The 15,472-nt window shown below is 39.9% G+C and overlaps 1 protein-coding gene across 39 annotated transcripts in view; it reads right to left on the bottom strand.

The window, feature by feature from the left end:
• TCF7L2 (transcription factor 7 like 2) overlaps positions 1-15,472 on the bottom strand; it is a 202,378-nt gene that overhangs the window by 40,965 nt on the left and 145,941 nt on the right. The window contains exon 1 of one of the 39 annotated variants that reach the window (XM_024985783.2): positions 1,273-5,567. In XM_024985783.2, coding sequence (XP_024841551.1) covers positions 1,273-1,275 — 3 coding nt within the window. In that variant the 5' untranslated portion in view covers positions 1,276-5,567. 39 annotated transcript variants of the gene reach the window in all.

Here is a 15,472-nt window from a genome sequence, read left to right as displayed (position 1 = left end):
TTCAGAACGAAAAAGTCATGTCATTTTTCTTTTTCCGCTGTGTGTGTGGTGTGTGTGTGTGTGTATGTTTTAGAGTTAAAAAAAAAAAAAAAAAAACTAAAAAGTCCAACTCCATCGGGCACCTTACCAGTCAAGGGACATCAACCTTAAAGTTACTGTAAAGTGACAGCGAACCCCACGGAGGCTGGGAGCAGGAGCATGCAAGGGCCTTGGACAAACCGGGACGCGGCGGGGCAGACGCGGGGACGCAGCGGGCCGGGTACCCCGCCCCGCACACCCGTCTGCTGGCCCGCTTGTCCGCGCGCGCGCACGGGACCGCTTACCATCTAGAGCGGGTTGCGGGTCTCTCCTTCCCGCCGCCGGCTCGCGGGCATGCTGCCGCGCGCCCGGATGGCCGCGCAGGGCCCGCGCCGGCCGCAGGCTCCACTGGAGGGCAGCACCCGCTCTGCAGCCGCGCGGCGCACCCGCGGCACAGGGGACTAGCTCACACCACCAGCGCCGCCAGACTGGATGATGCTCAAGCACAGTTCCATTCACAGAATTATCTCGCTTGATAGGGAAGGGCACAATAACTGGGATCTCCCCCGATTCCACAACAATCCACACCCCCCCCGAAAGGGAGGGGTATTAAAAAAAAAAAGGCAGGGCTTTCTTACTCTTTTTTTTTCCCTTTTCCCGCAAACCGGCATTCAATCAAAAGAACAAAGCCTGATATTTTGTTTGCCGACTTGGCAAACATAAAGGCAATTTCAGTAGTCCAAAGAGTTCACGTAAGTTGGCGAAAGTAAGGCTTTGCAGTTCTCCAGTGAAATTAAGCTTTAATAGCTATCTGATGCCATTCAGAGAAGGAAAGGGGGGAGGGGGGAGACAGCTGAATTTAGATAAAGTTAGAGGACCACTTCACTCTTAAAGTTTTTTGCCCGCTGAAAGTACCCTCAAAATTCTTGACAACATCCAGAGCTTAATTATCTTGCTGAATTCTTTTTGGGGGGTGGAGGGGTATACAAAAGTCAAAATAGACCATTAAAAACACCAATATGTAAAATAATTCAGAACAATTTACTGTATAACATTTTTCATGACTAACTTAAAAAAAAAAAAACCTACCGAAAACTTGTGGATGTGTTCCTTTAAAGCAAATGGTCCTAACACATATTAAACCACCGCTGCGCATCTTCTAAGCATCGTAGGAAAAAATGACTATTGATCTTCAAATAGCGATAATTGAAAAGATCAAAAAGATTAAACAAAATCAAGAATGTGCTGACTTACCATGCTATGCTTTTTTGTTGCAACTTTGTAGAAATTTCACTCAAAGAAACTGCATCAGAGGTGTCAAATTTTTTAGCGGACTGTGATCGTATTATTTCCGCAGCCCTGCCTTCCAATGCTTCAGAACTTTTTTCCCTTTCTCTTTTTTGTTTGTGGTACCTAGCTTTTTGCTATAGACTTTAAAAGCCTTCAGCTCAGCAAACCAGCACAAATTATCTTGCCACCTTGCGCAGCTCTGATGCTTTGGCCGCTAACTTTGGAAGGCCCTTTACTACTGCATCAAAATTAGCATTGTCAAAGCAGTTAATGAATATTAATATTGTATTTGTCATTGGAGCCGGCCCGTTGCTGAACTCCGAGTCATCCATCAGGGACAAGATTAAGAACACAATTATTTCTGACTGACAGGGACCAAATCTGCTAGAATTTTTTTTTTTTAACAATTCGGGGGGAAAAAAACCCACAATATCATCATCTTAAGGTGTCTCCCAAGAGACTGGGAACCAGATTAATACGCTTTTAATGAAGTAGAGATCATTATGTATGAAGGGGAAAAAAAAAAGATGTACTATTCAAGCTATTTAGTTATGGTGGCGGCGAGAATTTAAAAAAAAAAAATGCAGACGGCATATCTTTTTCGACAGCTGTCCAGATTTTATTCATACTGTTCTAAAGAAAAAGACGACTTTTTTTCTGAAATCTTTTCCTTTTTAAAAAAAGAACAGAGAATGAGTGATTCGTCCCATCTGGGATAATTTTCCATGTCTTCACTTTTACTGTAGCAGCTCAGGAAAGACAGCACGGTAAATAATTCCTACACAAATTTGACAAGAAACACCTTCATCAGCTCGGCTCCTTCCACCTCTATTCCCCAGATTCCAAACACTGTCTCTCTCACTTTATTCAGGATGAGCCATTACATTTACAGAAACTCTTAAGTTCCCTTTAACAGTGGCAATCTTTCTGTAATAAACACACAGAAAAACAACACAACTCAACTAAAGTCCATTCAACACACCTCGTAGATCTCAAATAGCCATCACACAGAGTATCCAGTACCTTTCTAACCAGCCAAGACTGTCTAATTGATGGCGCCACAAAGTGGTAATGGAAGTTTTGTCAGAAATTAAACTAACCGAGCCTGATGAACTGAGCCATCAGCCCAGTAGCAGAAAATGTCTTAAAAGATTATTAAAACACAGAACCTTCTCTACAAAACAGGCAAAAGACTAATTTAAAAGGAATTAAGTGTAAAAACTTGCAGCTTACCTGGCATAACCAACTTATTTGAATTCACCAAAATCATTTCAACATCTATATGTCATGCAAAGTTACAGCACGTATAACTATACTGTACGTATCTACACACATAGATATATATGGCGATTTCTTAGACGTTTTAGGACTAGCATGCTTCACTGGCTTGCTCCATATAAATTGTCTTCGAGATGATATTTCCACCCCCCTTTTCGTATTTTAAATGTGGTAAAAAGGGGAGAACTAAAAGGGATAAAAATGACAGATGTGATGGTTAATCTACCCAATGAATCGTGGGGGTCTAGGTAAAGCCGTAATGGCCACTGAGCTAATCTACAACACCCACTGACCACCCCACTGGCCTTCTAATACCATTATCAACCCTTAGATGAACATTCTAAATTAGAGTTTTGTTCGAAAAGGGTGTGAATCTGACCTTCGATGCTGGGAAGCCGGTGCTGTACATACAGATGGGAAAGTTCTTATAAAAAAAAAAATTTTTTTTTTTAAGGTTTCTACTTTCTCGCGATTTGCATCTTTGAACTCTGTATCTTTATATCCTCCCTTTTGCACAAAGAAAAAAAAAACCTCTCTCCAAATCCCCTCCTGCAATAGCCACTGATGTCATCTCTACCACACACCCTACAATGTTTATGCTTATCCTTTAAGAAGAACCTAAACCAAACCACTGAAAACAAAGAAAAATCCTAAAAAATATAAAAACATTCGCCTTTGACCCAACTTATCTCCTCTCTTTCAGTTTTCCACTGCCTTTACCTAGTGGTTTATATCATGTTCAACAAACCCTTGGAATGTATCGTAAAAATGTACCATATCATAAAAATGAAGAGACTGAATTCAAACTCGAGAAAGGGAACAAAGATAGAGTTCCATAAAGAATCCCATTTGTTTGCCCGCATATCAAGTTATGCTACAAAGAAGGAAAGAAATTTGGGGCTAAGACTTTTCCTGAAGAATTTCCTTTAAAAAAAAAAAAGTGGATCAAAATGGACTTGTATCAAATTATTATTGCCTATTATTATTCACATCAGGAGATATTCCCAATGCCACTTAAAAAAAAAAAATCAACATAACCCCCTATGATGTAAGCATACTTTCAAAGCTCCCTTTAAAAACCAAAAACAGATTATGTGCCTTTTCCCCCCCACACACCACCTCTTAAAACCTACAGTGGTTCTTATGTAGATCTCCCCTTTTATTTTAGAAAGGTGTGTGTGCGTTTCTGTGGTCACATGTTTATCTCTACCAAACGGACACTGTGCCCATCCCAGTACATGTGTAGCCAAGTCAAAGATTTTTCAAGCATGGACGGGCTTCCAGATAACCTGAGATGTCTAAATTAAGGACTCCTTGCTTTACCAATTCACAGTTTCCCCATTCCTGGCCGAAGCCTGTCTTTTCAGGGTCAGGGAGAGATCGGTAATCTGCATCTTTGTGCGCTCCGTACTGGAGTTGTTAATAGGCAGCCTTCTCTGCCTCTCTCTCGGCTTCCCCAGCACGACCGCATCAGCACTAGTATCAAATTAACTCTCCGACTTTGAAACTTATTGATCTGCTATTAAGACACCAGTGAACTTGATGAAATGAGTGCTGTAGGTGCAGTCAGGACTTCAAAGTCTAGCACAGCCACATAAAGCAAGCGCCTTTGATCCTGACTCCGATCTACTGAGGGTTTAAAGCCCAGCTCTCCCTAAGCTGCCCTTCACTCTCGTCATGTCTGATGTCTTACCAACTAGTGACTTGATAATGTTAATAATGCAAATTTTACAAATGATTTTTACAATGGCAAAATTAATTATATGAATGGATGCTTCTTGCAATAGGGGTTTCTGCACTTCTCTCCCTTATAACATAACAACTAGAGCAAATAGGATGGCTACGAAGGGGGTCGAGGCCCACGCAATTCCAGACAACGTTTTACTGCCTTCTTTTACCTTTTCATTTTGTACTTAGAACCAAAATAATTAACCAAAAATCCCATTCATAATCTTAGTGACTTGTGTTCTGTAATTCTCATTTCCTAGTAAATATCAACTGTGCAATAGAAGTAACCTACTCTGCACACAAGGCTTCTACGTTTATATCACAAGTCAGTACAAAATCCTTATTTTTATGTAGGATTTCTTCTCGATAGTTACCACAAACCCACAGTAGAGTTGTAGGGATTTCACACCCTCCACTACTTCTTTTTTTCTGATTAGGAATAATCTGAAATGGTACGTGGTCAAGAATCAGAATGAACTACACAGATTCTGCGACCTGGAAAATTCACACACGCATACCCTCTCACTCAATCTGGCTAAACAAAACTATTCTTCTAACAGTTATCTTTATCACCAGAGAATATGTCTTTAAACATACATTGATTCTACAACTTCCTTCAGTAAGAAAATCCTTGTTATTAAAAATAAGTTTCAAGTTCAAATGATCTAAAAAGAAAGAAAAGCATCCTAATTCTCAGTTTCCCTGAGAAGTTTGGATTTAAATAATACGAAAGGTTATTATAGTCTAGGCTAAAAAACAATCTTATATATAACCGGAACAGCAAAATTTAAGCAGAATTACAACTTTTGAATCAAAAGAATTAATATCTGAGGACAAATGCTTTGCTAAGAGGTTGTTCTTTGTATGTTGATTTTGGACAGAAGAATATCAGTAGTTCAGAGGAAAATGAGCTCCCCTAATAGAAGCTCTATGTACCTCTTTTGATTTACAGTATGTTATATAATGTCTGTGCTCTTGCTATTCTGAATACATTTATTACACGAAGAAACTAAGGAGGCAGAATTAGATATATTCTCTCCATCAACACGACAATGTACTTTCCCCAATTCCTAATGTCAGGACCGGAGCCCCCCAAAAGGACCAAACATAACAAAGTTTAAAAGGATCATTTGATACTTGTCTTCATTTGTGTGTGTGTGTGTGTGTGTGTGTGTGTGTGTAAGTAATCCAATTAGTTTGTTTTCCAATGTGACTCTAATCATAAAATTTAGGTGGTATTAACTTTGTGTTACAGTTTTCCCTCCTCCCACCCCCCCCCACCAATGTTGATACTCACTTAACCTACTTGCAATTCTAAAGAAGTCAACACTTGATTGTGACAACGTTCAAAAGAATTTCCTCTGCCACTAGCACAGTAAAAAAACTTTCACCAATTAGTGCAGGAAAAAAGGAGGGAAAAGCCACAGTGCTGGCGCTCAAAGAGCCAGGCCTTGCGGCAAATCTGTCATGTCGAGAGGATTGATCAACAGGACGGCAATTTCTAATGGCATGTTGTCATGAAAAGTCAGCCACAGGGAGCCACCTGCTTTGCTCCTCACAGACAGCTAGGGAAGGAAGGAGGAAGAGGGCGGGAGGGGGAGAGAAGGGAACCGCTCACCATTCCTAGCCTTGCCAGTTCCCTTTTGCTAACAACTTTGGTAAAGGTATCATGATTTTTCATTCGGTTGAAATATGTCAAGTCTCCAATCATATTATCCTTCCTCTAAGATAACAGTGGTTTGAAGGCTGCCTCTTTCTTTTCCCTCAATCCCCTTTTCCCCCCATTTTGAGCAAGGGATGAGGTACCTTGATTAGAACTCCACCGCCTCCCTCTTTTTGTCAACCCATACTCCTCAGATCAGAAGACACCTCTAATGGCTTTAAATCAACAAGGAGCATCCTGACTTAATAAAACCCAAGTCTGGAAGACCGTGGAAGACCAAAGAGATAACAGTGACACCATCGGGTGTTGTCTTTCTGAGCCAACTGAACGTATGTGCTGCCGGCCCCATACTTTGCGGGGCTTCATCTCGTTGAGAAATAGTTGGGAAACTAGGTTTTGCAAGCTATCATCTAATCCATTAGAACCTTCTCTGGTGAAAGTGGTGCTGATCATTTTCTTGGCTGTAGCTTTTCTTGTGTTCAATGCACCTCAGTACTCCATAACAAACTCCAACTTACCCTTGATAACAGAAGAGGTTCCGCCTTTGAATACTCCTCTAGAAGGTATTATTTTCTTGATACTCAAGACTCTGCTTACCAACCATTCCAAAGAAAAGGATATTCCTTCCTCTCCCAAATGCCCTACTCAATGCTCTATAGTCCTTTCAAATAATGCTGGGATTGGATTACTAGTACTTACGAGATATTCTAATGGTACCATTCTCCTAGATGTCAAGCTCCTGAAGTATACTAGAGGGACTCAACACAAAATCGCAACATCTGAAAAGATGCTTTCCGTAGACCGGATCTTAGAGAGTGGACGTGGTTGCTCTCCATGAAAGCTGGTAACACAAAGGGCCACCCCCACCGTCTCCTTAAGGATGGTCCAAAATATTGCTGTGACCTACTGTCCCTGATAATTTTCATACTTTAAACACTCACAAATATACTCACCCCTCAATCTACTTTGAACAAAAGAAAAAAGTCAAATAAAAGTTAAAGAACTTTTAAGCTCATGAAACCAAACCCCACTTGGCATGCAAATCACGTACTGTAACCTTTTATTGGCGGAGCCTCTGGTCTCATCAGTCGATGAAATTCTCAGCCCGCGGCAACAGCTTAGCCGAGGGACACAGACCAATGAGAAAATATTCATTGTGTTAGCATTTCAAATGGCGAGAAAGGAAGAAGAAGCGCTAACTGATCACTGCCCGTGGAATTAATTGGATATTCCAAGAATAATGTCTCTTACTGAAGATCCTTGGAGGCCGAGCGCTGGTAGAGACCACATTTTGTGCGGTGCCTTCAAAAAGAGACCGCTTGGGGGTACTGGACATATTAGGGTTTTAGCGCATTTCCCTAAAGGCCAGAAGATAATCAGATGCACTGAACCAAACTCAACTAATCCAATCCATAATTATACACACAAATCCAATAAACTTTGCCACGTTACTGGAAAATTAAACTATTCCATTAAACTTTCAATAACTTAGGAAAAAAGTTTAAGGGGTATCACGGCTAAAATGTTTCTTTTGAGGGTTGGGGACATGTAGCCAAGAACTCAATTATTATTAATTTTTTTTTTTGCTTGCAAGTTAGAGCCTTCTGTGAGGCTTGAGGACTGATCTCAGTGCCAACTCGGTTTCTTTATTCAGGGAGGGATTTGCGTTTCGGCTTTATTGCACATAACCCAAGCATTTGCAATGACCCTGACCGATATTAGTATATCTTTCCTTAAGACACATCTTAATCTAACCTTTTTAAGACTCTTTTGCTTTCAAACTCAAAACAGCATAAGAAACAAGCATTGTTGATGACACCGGGAGCCTGAACTGAGGCCCTGGAGTGGTCCGAAGCAATAGCCCCCTGAATAAACAGCTGCTGGGGAAACTAAATAACCATCGGAGACCAAAAGGTAAGGGGGGAAAAATGAGATTAGGAACTTTCCCAAATGTTCCATCTCTCCTATCGACCACTGGCCTAGCGTGAGGTGTCAATTTTGACTCCAAAGAATTCGCAGCGGTCCCATTATGCGGTCTCTGCTCTCATTGTAAATTCTGTCAACGAAGTCAATCTTATTAACTTCCGCACTGGTTCACACATGACATTTTCTTCAATTTTCTTGCTGACATCAAAAACATCAATTAGCAGCCCGAAAATAGGAAGGAGCGAATGACAGCGCCTGATAACGTCGACTATTTGAAGCCAAGGGTAAATCTATTCTCCAGTTCTGAATGCGTTCATTACAATTGCATTTTCAAAGAAGACCTCCAAATAGCAAAGAAAATTAAATTTATCATCTAGAAATGCCTAGAAATTGTTTTTTTAATCCTATGTCTATCTCTCAATCCCAGAGCGTAATACAAAGTATCGCAATTGAGTTTTATGATAACATGCCCCAACTTTAATAGAAAGTTTATAAAATATGCAGCCTGGACGGACCACACTTACTATCAAATAACAACTACAGTGCTTGGGGGAAAAAAAAAAACTTCCCCAACGGACTGTGGCCTCGCCTTGTAGGGTTCATCTATTTTCCTGGGCTGCCACAGTTTGCGAGGCAAATGTGTAGGTGAACACACACACACACACACACACACACACACACACACACACAGACGCACCAGGCAACAAACAACCAGTTGGTTGAAAAGTTTTTAAAAGGAGAGAGAAAAGACAACTAAGGTCTACAGTTCAAAACCCAAAAGTTTTTATGGACAGCAACTAACACTTCATTCTCCCTGCTAAATTAAAACCATCTTTACTGTCCACATACCCAGTCTCCTCCTCTCTAAGAAACAAGTTTTCACATAAAATCTCAACTCCTTGCTACTGACCACCCCAAGATATATGTACGTAAGTCTTGTCCAAACAGTTAAGCCAGGGACAAAACAATTATTCATCTGCCTGGCGTGGCCCACCTAATCATCACCCATTTCACTCATATTGACTTTTTCCCTCCAAAATCAAATAAATAAATAATAAAAATGTCAAGTGTTCTCCCCTGATCTGAAAATTAAAATGCCCATGAGTAAATCCTCTACCCCATCTGCTGGGCTGCAGCCCAGGGAATCTGGAAATGGTTGGAAATGGATGGAGAGGAACAGCACCCCAAACTCAGATTTCAGAGTCCTGAAAGCAAAGCTTTTATTTATTTTATTATTTATTCATAGGGGTGGGGGGAGCGGGGAGCGAGCTAACACGCCAGCTTTGTGAAGCATCGCTCAGCGCTGTGTCACCTCTCCCAGGGAGGGAGGTGGCAGCGACCGACTCCGGTGGCTGCCCCCCGACACCCCGACCGACTTCTGGGGGAACAGAAAGAGCAACTCCACCCCGTAAACAGATCGCATTCCTGCGGCCCATTGATTTTTTGATCTTTTGACATTTTTTAGTTGCTTCCATTCCCTTCCTTGTCTTTTCTTCAATGTCACAAAAGACAAAAATGTCTAAACAATTGAGGGCAGAGATATCTATTAGCTGTCAGACCGCTGTTTTTCCCAGCACTGACTAAGCGCGCGCCGCACAGAATGCCGAGAACCGGTAAGATGACAAATTATATCATTTTTTTTCCTTAAATAGGGACAATCATATTCCAATACCTCGGCTTCTCCTAGCCAACCAAAACATGCTGTGCGAGAAGGGGAAAAAATCTTATTGTATCCTTTTCTGCAATTTCTATTATGTTAGCTGTTATTTGTTGAAAGAGGAAAGAAAAAAGAAAATCTCTTCAAGGAATGAAGTAACATATTTCAGGTTGTAGCATCTGAGAAGCAAAAGCATATCTTCCTGATTATTTTCCCCTAAGAACTGCTTCGATAGTGCAAGTACCACATTAATAAAAGAAACAATTTGTTATACTTAGGGATGAAAGACTGCAAAAAAAAAAAAAAAAAGAATGGATGTCCCCTAAGTTACTTGTTTCCCCCTGAAGACAAGCAAAGCCATTCTTTCAAAGCAGTTAAATTGTAGATTTGAAGTGCGGCCAACCTCAACTTTCTGAAACCTAAAATCTGAAACTTATCATTCCTATAAATAATGCCCTGACAGGAATACTTTAAAAAAATTATTTCAAATGGGTTCTCTCAGCTTGTGATTTGACTGCCATGAACATGTTGTACATCTATGATTTCAAAGTTAAAATTCAAAACACACTCACACTGCGCTTTCCTTCAAAACCAATAATCAACAATTTATGGACAAGAGGCTAAAATGGATCAACTTTACACTTACATTTGAGAAGATTAATGATTTTCTTTCAAGGAGCTGGTACGTTAGAAGCTTTAGTTTCCAGCACACGTTTTTGTATGTAATAAAAATATTTAAACTGTTTAGGTTAAATGCTATTATTTAGAAACCTATTTTATAAGGAAATGATCTTTTTTTTAAAAAATAGGCCCAAATTTGTTGGATGCAATTTTTTAAAAAAAAGAACTGGTTCCATTGAGAGTAACTACCAGTTAATCTTATAAACAACTTTTTCAGAAATAATCAAAGGAATCTCCAAATTTAATCTGTACTTGTTTTTCTATTTTATTTATACAGGCTCCTATTTGACATTTAACATCTAATATTCATTTTTCTATTTCCAATGATGCTCTTGATAGAGACTAAATATTTAAGATACTGGTACATGCCTGTACTCTTGCAATACAAGGAGAAATATCAATTAGGTATAATATTTAGATCGCAAATGATAAAATAACAAATAATTCAAGCTCAGGAGGAACAAAGCCCTATTAAGCTTATAAGAATTGTATGAAACATACCAACAATACTCAGAGTATTCAATGCTTTTCAAATACAGATTCAAACCAGCAAATATAAGAACAAATTTATAAACTCCAAAAGAGGAACAGGAATGGGGGAGAAAATGGCAAATCAAATTTTTCATCCAATTATCAAGGTAACATATGTTTGCAAACATAACGAATTCGATTTTTCTGCTGTTACAATAAACTAATTTCTGCATTAATGTCAGCTATAGACATCAATATTTTCTTAGCAGAGCACATCATTGTCAAATAGATTCATTCAAACATGTTAGTAAAACAGGAGCAAACTTCCTTAAATCATTCCATAATTATGGAAGGCCCTCTCTCTCATGTGAATATATATACACACGTTTATAAAATACTGTTGGGGTTTTCTTTAACTTTATGAAATAAAGTATGACGTTACAGCAAACCATGTATTGGGGGGGGTTGGTGGGGAGTCACGGCAAGAGGCAAGCAGACACACACACATTCACAAAACTGACCACAGGTTTCGGACGGGCTGGTCGGTAGTTGTGGTTTTTAAAACCGCGCGCTGTCCTTGAAACGGAGGCCGCACACAGCTCCATTAGATACAGATCCAGTGCTCTTGATCTATTATTTACAAAGAAAAACCCTTCACTGCTTAAGTGCCCCCTCTCCTCAGCCTTCCATTTCAACAGCTTCAAACAACTTAGTGGGAGAAAAACACAAGACACAACAACTTGTGTTCATCACAATGTTCCAGGCAAGTCAGACTTCCACTTGGATAGAGAAAATATATATATCAGAATGCCCTGAGCAGCGGATGTCGGCCATACGACAATCAAATGAGAGGACTGCTCCAAAATACAGATTGTCCTTTTCTAACAAGTGGCGTGAGGTTTTATAATCCTTCTGTAAGAGATATTTCTCTTGGAAAAAGAATAGGAAGAATTTCAGGAAAACCATTTTTACCTCAATGATGTGAAAAGAATGTTTTCCGAATGTATATTTGGTATGAAATTCTTTAATTATCAAGTCTGCTCTTTGAGTCAAACGGCATTCGATCTAATTAGTAAGCTTAGATCTCACCTTCGTGCTGAACTTTAAACTCTCTGAAGCCAATTAAAAACTATTTAAATGAATATTAAAAGGATTCCTGTGATCGTTTCTGACATGAGAGAAAACATGCTTTTCAGCAAAAAATAGGTTTACACAGCATGCCTGCATTTCACAAAATATTTGAATTGAGTTTTGCATTTAATCTATTACCCTTCTTCGATTCTGCCATCCAATGCTCTTCCTCGGCTGTTTTATCATCCTTGTTCAGGCATATCTGCCGCCAATACAGTTTTAACTGCAATTAGAACTGTTTTATTATTCAGTGCTCTTCAATTTTCAATAAGATTTACTGGATGGTACCCATTTTCCACTTTCATTTCAATTCACTATTGACTTGGGCACATATGAGGATGCACCAATAAAAGTTGAAATTAGAAAAAAAAAAAAATCTTAGCCATTTCCAATTTGATGAGGCAAAGCACACTCAGACCACAGTCAACGGCAAGTTAAATACATACTCTTTCTCTCTACATCTAGGCCTTGAAATAGCTTTTTGAGATTTAATAAATTATTCTGTTTGCTTATGAAATTAAATGCTCCCATGCAAAGCCGTTACAATTAACACCACTAAATGTGTTAGGTTACACTGAAGAAATCCTCACAGTATAATTATATCAATGAGTCATTTAACTCACATATATTAATTCAATTTATCTTCATTTTGAACTGTGGGGACTGATGGATTGTCATCATTAGAAATGACAAAGCTCTATGCTGGAGGGAAACACAGACCTGCTGAGGTTCTGACTTCTCGCAAGACCACACATCACTGCCTCCACTAAGAGCACCCACAAGTCATCAAGGGATGTATTCTCTGCTGAGGACCAGAAAGTCAGGGTTTCTGATCAGGATGCAAAAGAATGTCAACTGGAGTCTCTGGAACCTACACACCAGTGTCAATAAAGCAAATTCCTATATGGAGATCACAATGGTAATATGTTCTCAGCATAAGGACCATGACGTATTTGGTATTAGAGAAAAATTCTCTAAATACTCCTTGCGAAAATGCTACATAACATGCCATTTTCCTAACCCTGCAACCTACTGATAAGCATTTCAGGTTTAAAACAAACAACAAAAAACAAACAAACAAAAAAACCCAGAGCAGTGCCAGAGAAAATGTATTAACCAAGAGAGCTCAGCTGGGGATACTGTCAATAAACAAGACATTACCAGGCAAAGCAATTCCATGATTGTTCATCAAGATTTCCTCCTGGAAACTCACAGGATTAGAGGGGTCACTAATAAGATTTTAAAAACTATTGAGACCATATTTGACCAAGCTAAACCTACCCTAATGGTCATCCTAGCTTTTGAAAAATGGAATCACGGTGGGAAATGCAAGGTAAAGTGACTGACTTCGCATTTGATTCTTAAAAGGCTGATTTTTTTTTTAAAGATTTAACATCTTGAAATACTCGACTCAATTATTTAGTTTCCCTCCTCTCTTAAAAAATGAGATCCTTGGCCAGATAAAGTATAAATCCTTGGGTTTCAAGATGCCCAGAGTGACATCTTTTATCTCCAGTTTCTCTAATCTGGACAATGGGGAAACAAAGGAAATTAATTTCTTTGAATGCTGGTGGAAAAGAAGAGAGAGCGCAAAGCTCCCTGGGACTAGGAGAAATGGGTGCAAAGATACACAGGACCGGCAGGCCACGATTTCTCAAGGGGGCACACTTCCTTTCTCAAGGTCCCCTCAGAACTTCTCAACCTGGCCACTGCATCCAGTCCATCCACCTTGGACAGAAGCATCCTTTCCTTATTCCCCTCTGATTTATGTCCTCATAGGCACTGATCAAGTTCTGGGGTAAAAAGTTAAATAAGAACATCAAGATGCAATGAGAAGTGAGAAGCTGTTGATCTGGTCAAATTTGAATATTCCAGAATAACACACTTATGGGGATTTTTGCATTTATTTGCTGGATCAGCAGTCACTGCTGGGAGTCTTCTCCACGGACTTGCAGGGAGCGATGGAAAGACCCCACAAGCTGTCAGGGTTGGCTTGACAAGGCAGACCTGGACGGCTAGTGCTGGGGTGGAGCTTTAGGTTACAGAACTTAAAAAAAGTTTTTAACACGTATAATTTTTTTAAATTAAAATTGAAAAAAAGAAAGAAAAAAGAAAAAAAAACAAAACAAAAAAAAACGAACTTAAAAAAAAAAGACTCCTGTCACCCATGAGGCCCCTAATTAGATACTGCTGAAACAAAAATAAGGTAATTTGGTGAGAATGAAGGAAATCTGTTTTATAGGGAACTGTGTCCGCTAGAACCAAGAGTTGAAATTGACAATGAATTGGGAGTTTGGGATTAGCAGGGACAAACTATTATACATGGGGAGGATAAACAAGCTCCTACTAACTAGCACAGGGAACTATATGCAATATGCTGTGACAAACCATAATGGGAGGGAATGTGAAATATGCATGCATGGATAACTCAGTCACTTTGTCATACAAAGAAACACAACATTCTCAGTCAGCTATACTGCAACAGAATTTTTTCAAAAAGATGCAGGTGATAATACAAACTTTAAAAAAAACAATTAGAAGGGAAGTCATTTTATAAACAACACTGACACACAAAAAGCATAATAAAGGAAAAGTGCCTTCCAGTTTTCGTTTTTCTTTTTTTTTAAGGCCAAGGATCTGAATATATGGACACTGGCCAAATTCACCTCCTTTTACCACTTCCCATGCTTAAAAATACATGATTGCTCACCTCGACATAAAGACAACCTGCCACCAAAACATCAGAGAGAAGGTGACAGCCCAGGACAGAATGATCCCGTCCATGGTTTTCACTAACAAATAAATGATGTTTTTGTGGAGTTTCAGCCTTTGCGTTTCATAGCAAATTGAGGAACACAGCCAAGAAAAGTCACCCAAATCCAGGAAGTGGGTTTCAACTCTACTAAATAAGCACAGCGACTCGCTATGCCCTTTGCACACATGTTTGAGAAATTAGATTCACACATGCTCAAGCCCCAAGCTGCTGCCATGGGGAATTACAGGGTTAAGGGGAGGAGATTGTAGGAAGGCAGGTCTTTCTGAGTGTTTTGAGTCAGTTGCTGAATGGTAATGATTTCACCCCTGGCCAGTACTGGCTGCTGCTGGATGCCAAAGCAGGGGGTGGGGGGTGTATATGCCGGGTGCCTAAGGAGAGGGTGTGTGTGTGTGTATACATGCCTGACTCTCAACACTGACAAGATAGCTTTATAGACAACGCAGTCTCTACTTCTTTGCTAAATAAGCTCCTTGCAAACACAGCCAGAGGCTAGCATACAATGGGCACGTCCAGCAAATAATAAAGTAAAATTAAATTATGTCATGCCTCCCCCATAGCAACACCCATGGGCTGTCTGGGGAAGGAGCTGTGGTGCCAGTGTTCCCGCCACAGTGTGGAGTTGGAGCTCAAGTTCGCTCCCTCCAATGAGGCACAGATGGAAAGCATGTTGCAACCGCCCGCCTAAAGCAGACTGTGAAACTGGTTTCGGATGCGACCAAGCATCTTAGTATAGTCTGGACTGCGGTGTTTTTTTCAAAACCATCTTGTTTTTGTCTAGCACCTCTGCTCAAGGAAGTTTGGGAGGGACTATTTCTCATAATCAAATAAAGTCTTGCATGACAACAGTCCCATT

Source organism: Bos taurus, chromosome 26 (assembly GCF_002263795.3).
Source record: "Bos taurus isolate L1 Dominette 01449 registration number 42190680 breed Hereford chromosome 26, ARS-UCD2.0, whole genome shotgun sequence".
Taxonomy (NCBI): domain Eukaryota; kingdom Metazoa; phylum Chordata; class Mammalia; order Artiodactyla; family Bovidae; genus Bos; species Bos taurus.
The sequence above is the reverse complement of the archived record's forward strand: the minus strand, read 5'-3'. Positions and strand labels throughout refer to the sequence as shown.